The 7,521-nt window shown below is 40.3% G+C and overlaps 1 protein-coding gene across 6 annotated transcripts in view; it reads left to right on the forward strand.

Moving 5' to 3' along the window:
* Nbn (nibrin) overlaps positions 1–4,933 on the forward strand; it is a 35,003-nt gene extending 30,070 nt beyond the window's left edge. For 3 of the 6 annotated variants that reach the window (XM_006537970.3, XM_006537971.2, NM_013752.3), the window contains exons 14-16: positions 1,346–1,459; positions 3,526–3,575; positions 4,778–4,933. In XM_006537970.3, the coding sequence (XP_006538033.1) occupies positions 1,346–1,459; positions 3,526–3,575; positions 4,778–4,805 (192 nt within the window). In that variant the 3' untranslated portion in view covers positions 4,806–4,933. The other 3 variants (XM_030253594.1, XM_030253593.1, XM_030253592.1) reach the window with 3 other exon arrangements.
* Positions 4,934–7,521: the final 2,588 nt, after the last annotated feature.

Raw genomic sequence — 7,521 nt, forward strand, 5'->3', positions numbered from 1 at the left:
ACAAAGTGAGTTCCAGGACAAGCCAGGGCTACACAGAGAAACTCTGTTTTCAGCAATAAGGACTTGCTTCAGCTTCTGGGAGGCAAGCAAGGGCTATGGCAACAGTCCATATTATTTTGGGAATTGCTTGGATTCCTCTGACCAACCACTCAAAAGGAGATTTCTCATGTCTGTACTGGGGTTTTTGTTACTGTATGGCTCTTGGGGGGAACATTTTTACCCTAAGTAAAGTAATTTCATTAAAATAATAATACATGAGCATGTGCACATGTGTACACACATGCTCAGACACATTTACACACTTATACCTGGAACTTTGATGCTCCTTTCCCCACCCAATCCTGAGTATTGGGGTTCCAGGAATGCACCATCCCATGCTGGGATCTAACTCAGCCCTTCACGCATGCTAAGCAGACACTGCCGGCTGGGCAGTAGTTCTGACACTGTTTCTCATTTTATTTAAAAACATTTATGTAGGGTTATTTTTTTGTTTGCTTGCTTACTTATTTTCTATGTAAGGGTACGCACATGCCACAGCATATGTGTCTGGAGGTCACAAGACAACATGTGAGAGGTATGTCTCTTCTTCCACTATATGAGTCATGAGAATTGAACTCGGGTTGACAGACTTGATGGCAGGCACCTTTACTCCCAGAACCAGCCCTATTTTTTTTTTTAATGATAGTCTTACATGAAGTGTGAGGTTGCCTGGAACGTGATATGTACCCAGGCTTGCTTTGAACTGTGTTATCTTCTTGCCCCAGCCTTTCAAGTGCTGGGATTATAGGTTAAACTTTGAAAAACTTAGAATAAGTAGTACAGTGTTTTAAACTATAGTTTGTTTTCTTTGGGTTGCTTTGATTGCTAGGTAATGAATTAAAGTAATTTAAAAATAAAACCTACAGGCAGTGATGGTGCACGCATTGAATCCCAGCACTTGGGAGGCAGAGTTAGGCAGATTTCTGAGTTCGAGGCCAGCCTGGTCTACAGAGTGAGTTCCAGGACAGCCAGGGCTACACAGAGAAACTCTGTCTCAAAACAAAACAAAACAAAACAACAATACAAAACAAAAATTAAAAAAAAATAAATAAAACCTACAATTAAAACGTGTTTTTCATTCATGTGAAAGTCCTAATGGCATATCTAGTCCTAGATACAGTAGTAGCAGAAAAGGGTGAAAATGCACGGGTGTGGCGCAGGCGTCTGTGTCTCCTTTTCGGTAACAGAATATACACACCTTAGACGTTTATGCACAACTTCCACTGTTTGTATCTTATTTCTTTTTAAAAAAAATAGCTATCTGACTTTGTGAATATGCTTACCCACACTGCTTCCTCTTTTGCAGGCGACATTTCCTGGGGCAGGAAAGCTTCCACACATCATCGGAGGATCAGACTTAGTAGGCCACCATGCTCGAAAGAATACCGAGTTAGAAGAATGGTTGAAACAGGAAATGGAGGTAAGTAGAAAGGGAGGCCCCCACACGCGGGATTGCACTTTAGCCTTTGTGACTCGTCAGTGTGGGAGATACATATGCATGTGTGAGAGTGAGTGAGGGGGTGCCTGTGCACAGAGGTTGATTTCAAGAGCCTTTATTATTACCCTTTTTTGTATGTATTTGTTTATTTCTGAGACAGGGTCTCTCACTGAATCTGGAGTGCCAGCTGCTGCTCAGCTGTCCCCTACCTATCTTTCCCCTAGTGCAAAGATGACTGTGTGTACCCAGCTCTTACGTGGGTGCCAGGGCTCTCACGCTAGCATACTTGCACAGCATGCCCTTCATCCACAGAGCCATCTCCCTGGTCCCAAGTAAATTCATCTTAAAAGGAAACTTAAGTGACTTTAGTGACCTGAGGCAGGAGCTGATGCAGAGGCCATGGAGGGATGTTACTTTACTGGCTTGTTTCCCCTGGCTTGCTCAGCTTGCTTGCTTATAGAACTTAGGACTACCAGCCCAGGAATGGCACCACTCACAGTGGGCCCTCCCCGCTTGATCACCAACAGAGAAAATGCCCCACAGCTGGATCTTATGGAGGCACTTCCCCAACTGAAGCTCCTTTCTCTGTGATAACTCCAGCCTGTGTCAAGTTGACACATAAAACCAGCCAGTACACCAAGGAGAAGGGAGCTGCACCAAACACACACCAATGCTCCTTGGATGCTTGGGAGGAGTTAAATGACGGTGCAGCTGTTGGCCTTTTCCATCTTCAGTTGCTTTCCCTGGGAGTTAGAGAGGTGCTTCGTGAATGCTGGGTGCATGCCGCCAAATGCTTGGTTTGTTGCCACAGTGGTTTCGGCGTGTATACAGCTGATGCACACACACCTGAGCACACCACACAGTGACATCTTGCCCTAGGCTTATCCCCACTACCTCCTGTCCGTCATCTGGACTTTGTTCTGTGTCTGACCTTCTACTCATGCTGCAAACCCTTAATTTTCCCAATCACTGGGCCAGTTCTTAAAGTTTCTGGTGATGTTGTCACTTCTGTGAGTCAGACAAAATCTAACGCTGTGCTACCTGACTGGAATGTGGTCCTCATTGTGTAGTAGACACTAAGTAAATACTCAAGAAGTTGGCTTTGACCGTGACTACATGTGGAAAACAAATGGAGGGTGTCTTTCTAGGCAGAGGAGAAATAGGAACAAAACCACTCAGATTTTCATATTTAGGGGAAGAGTCTGTTTGTCCTTCTGTTCTGACTAAGAAAGCAAGCACACAGGGTCCATGAGGGGGCACGAGGTGGTTAGGAGGCCAGCACACCAAGAGCCAGATTTAGGGTTTGCACATTTGAGGGTCAGACTGGGCAGTCGTTTGAGAAAGGAGCCTGCAGCAGGGGCTTTTCCCTGATCTAACTCTGGTGCGTTAGGAGCTTGGTGAGGCCTTGTGAAAATTATTGTGGCCAAAAACTCCTCCGTCCTGATTTAGCAAGAGGAAGGGAGATTGCTCGCCTGTCACGCTGCTTTGACTGTTGATGATGTGATTCTTGCACTCTCAACTCACGGTCACTGGAACGACTATGACTCAGAGCAAGTTAGACAAGTCTCTCTTTAAATCCCTAATTAAAAAGTTTAATTTTGTGGTTTTGCATGTTTCTGTGTGTGTATGCATGCACTTCCATACTATCGTATGTGCCTGGAGGCCAGAGGTCAGACTTTTGGAGTCATACAGACGTGGGTATGGAACTCAGCGCATCATGCTTGTCAGCATGCAGCCTCACTCACTGAACCAGTTTCAATGAAGCCCATATTCCATCGTCGTCCTTGAGCCCAGAACACTGAACTTTCTGCTAAAAAGACTGTTTAGAAACTCAGTAACCTAGCTATCTGTGTTGATTGTCTTTGAAATTGGCTAGACAGTTACTTAACTACAGTCGTGCAGTGATTTTAGCATGAAGTGAAAATAGAGAGGTTGGCTGAATGGGAAGACTACAGAAGAACACTTGCTGACGAGTGACAAGCTTGTGTGTGGAAATCTGGAGGTGTTTGCTGCTGAGTAAATGAGCCACATTATGTTAACTTTGACAGGTACAGAAACAACAAGCAAAGGAGGAATCTCTTGCTGATGATCTGTTTAGGTAAGATTTTACTTTTCTCCCAAGGCCATTTGAGAAATGTAGATATAGTTCAGTTATGTTCATGACAGTCAAATATTTGTTTCTTCTGTCCACATAGGAGACACACAGTACTTTCACATAAAGAAAGTTTGACTTTTAACTCATGTATTTTTATTACTTGAACACATTGATGAAATTTCCTGGCTATAGATTTACAGTTGATTCAGTCTTATCATGACATGTTTAAATTTTGCCTGATATCCTTCAGGCAAGGGAAGGTTCCAAAAGTATTTCGATTATCAATCTGTGAGGTTTTTGTTATAGGAGAATTAAAGGAACGGATTTCAAAATCAGACAATTAAGAGTCCAGACCATTTGTCTAGTTTTAATTTGACAAATGGATAAAATGAAAGATTGGATGAGAGATCCAAAACTGGTTTTGCTTGCTTTATGTCAGGCTTTAGAAAGTTGTTAAGAATTTATAATTTAATATATTTTGAGACTTCTAGAAACCCAATAAACTTTGGAATGGTTACCTCTCAAATACTAAAGAACTACCATATCAGGTGGACACTAGCTGAAACAGAGCACCCTTCTTTCTCAACCTAAAATACAGGATGCCTTAATCTTTTTTTTAAACACATTTATTGTGTGTGTGTGCACATATTTATCTATACCTGCATTTGTGCATGTGTGTGTTGAAGTATGCTTGCCATAGTGAGTGTGTGGAGTTGAGAAGACAACTTTCAGGAGTTCGTTTTCTCCTGCCATGTGGGTCATGGGGACTGACCTCAGGTCATCAGGCTCAGCAGCAGGGACTTTTACCTGCTGAGCCATCTTGCCACCACCACTCCCTCACCCCAATATGTTTGCAGCCAGTTTGACAATTGTATTGACAGTAGATAGTGTAAAGTAACTGGTAAGAATGGTGACGATACTGAATTTTTATGAGTACAAGAAAAATCAATGAGACATCTGGCTGCCGAAGTTCTATAGGAGAAAATCTTATAAAGCAGTAATTATATTTTGGAGCCACTAAGCTTTTTGTGCAAAGCACATACTTCATTTTGGGGAAATGTTTAGATGGGATCTATTGAAATCCACACTAAGCTCTTATATTACTGTTTTAGTTTTAATGTGTCTGCTAAAGTGAAGACTGCAGGTTGACAGCCCATTATGGGATCTCTACTGAAATGTCCTTTAACGATTTCTTTTCTTTGCAGATATAATCCTAATGTAAAAAGAAGATAATTGAACCTTGTAAAGGAAGCTGTAGAAACACATTTCTACTTCAGACCAACTGAGATACATTAATATAGTACATAGAAATTATAAATGCTTTAAGGTTTCAGTTTATTAAATAAAGGAAACAAACTCTATTCCTTTTGTGTGGTAACGTTGTCTCTGGGGGAATATATACATTATAATTATCCCCTCATTTTAAATGTGTTTCTTACTTACTAAGTAATTCTTAGAATCATAGTATCCAAAATCCTGAAACTCCATTAAGGTTAAAGACCAAAGCCTCCCATCCACTAGCTGATTGATTCCTGCTGTGTTATGGATAGGTAGATCGATAGATAGATAGATAGATAGATAGATAGATAGATAGATAGATAGATAGACAGACAGATAGAGATATACATATATTTATATATATGTATATATATATATAAATACAGATATAGATGTACCATATACATCTTTTTTAAGAGTTATTTCTTTATTAATATATATACAGTTCTCTGTGCATGCATGCTTACACACCAGAAGAGGGCACCAGCTCAAATAGGTGGCTGTAAGCCACCATGTGGTTGCTGGGAATTGAATTCAGGCCCTCTAGAAGAACAACAGCTAGTGCTTTTACCCTCTGAGCCATCTCTCCAGCCCTCATTCAAATTCCTGTGCATAACACTTTTCAGGAATTACATTTGTAATTACTCTGTGCCTTGTTCATTTTCACTGTAGATTGAATGCTCGGCATATCAATGTAAGTTTTTCTCTTCCATTATTCTTTAGCCTCCCTAAGCTGATGTGATCCCAGTGCAGTGGTGTCCGTGAGCATATGTCCCCCATCTTAGTATAAGAGATTGAGGTAGTATGCAGCCTTCACACTGACTAGATCATACCAAAGAGAAAGATGGACCCCTTTTTGGTGGTTTTACTGAGCACAGTGACTCTGTCTTGGCTTCTTAAATGTCCCAAGTATTTCTGTCTATAAAGTAGAGGCAGTAGGTTGCCTCTACCTAAAAAGGAAAATGGTAACTGGAAATAGATTTTTTCAGATATTTTAATATAGAGAAGTAGATATCAACTCCAGCTGTATATTGAATCTTATATTCTAGAAAGTATGTAAATAAACCTTTTATTATGAACTGAAAGCTTTCTGGTCCATGTAAATTGAATCAAGAAAGAGTAGTCTAGTGACAGGATGGGTAAACATAATAATTCACGTGTGATGAAGTTGCCAAGATAATTTAATGTAGAAAAGTCTTCTTCAAATAAACACTGTTTGAGGTTCATATGAGAAAAACCTACCTACCCCTGACCCATACATTACATCATACTCAAAGTTAAGGGACTTATAATAGTATTTATGGAAATATTAAAATGTAACCTTATGGAATAACCCCAAGTCTTGGAGTTAAATACTATTTTTGTGTATGTATGCGACAGGAAAAATATCAAAGGAAATAGGTAAATGCGACTTTATCAAAATTTCAAAGTTTGGGCTGGGGATGTAGTTCAGTTGGTAGAGTGGTTGCCTAATGTGCAGAGTCTTAGATTCTTTCCAGCACCACAGTAAATGCTCTTCATCTCTGGGCCATCTCTCCTGCCCATACATGGAATTGTAACAAAACCACTGGAACTGAAACTAGAGACCTTTAGTGCCTATTCCTTCCTTGTGTCGAGGAAGAGCAATGCTTTAGACATATGCTCACTGTTTCACAAACGAAGAATTTGAAAGTGTAATGAAGGATGAGAATAAAATAAAAGCCCGTATTTATGACTCTATAAAGTGAAGTAGTATGTTCTGAGGTCTGGTCAAAGGTAGAGAGTAGCTGATCCAGACACTTACATATAATTGTAAAGGGACACACACAGTGTCTCATAAAGACCCAGCAAATAGTTACCTTGTTTCTTGGTATGTTCTAACTAAAAGAGGTGAGATTGTTTGGATTTTTACACATACATTATTTGTGAATAGATGTTGTCTTCTAGTTGGTTTGCCTTTTCTCTCACCCTATTAAATTGATTGACCATTAAAATAATGTTGAGGACTCAGAGCAGGGCGGTGCTGACTGCATTCCCTCTTATGTTCTGTATGAGGTTTGTTAAGTCTTCAGAAATTCCACTACCATAAGCGTCACTTAAAGGTCAGTATGAACTGTTGTGTCTAAAATAACTTGAGTCACAGCTGGACAGTGATTCCAGCCCCTTCATATGAGCTCATTGTGGGTTTTGTGGTTTAGCCTTTATAGGCTAGCCCTGAGAAATGTTCAGGGTTCTACCTTCAATTCTCAAAGTCTGAGCTATGTCCCTAATCAATCAGCCTTGGGGGTGTGCATTCAATACACTATCCCTGTCTAAGACAGGTGTTTGAGTGGTTTGTGGGGCAACTCCTGAACCCAAACATGTTATGTTTGAACATGGCTATTCAGACTTTTCATTTCTTGTAGCAGCTTTGTTAGTTTGTCTCTTTCAAGGATTTTATCCATCTCTTGTGCTTTCATATTAAGTTCTGCATTTCTGTTATACTGCTATCTCCTTTTCCATTCTCATTATTAGAGCTTTGTTCTTGTCTGGCTGGCTAGGAACATGTCAAGCCTTAAGATTTTGAAGGCCACTTCATTTTCTATTAATTAAGTGATTTTCACTATTTGCTTTTTTATACTCAGGGACAAATTTGCTCTAGCCACTATAGATCATTTAAGACCAATATTAGTACCTGAAACTCTCAGTCTGT

This window comes from Mus musculus, chromosome 4, assembly GCF_000001635.26.
Source record: "Mus musculus strain C57BL/6J chromosome 4, GRCm38.p6 C57BL/6J".
In the NCBI taxonomy this organism is placed as follows: Eukaryota; Metazoa; Chordata; class Mammalia; order Rodentia; family Muridae; genus Mus; species Mus musculus.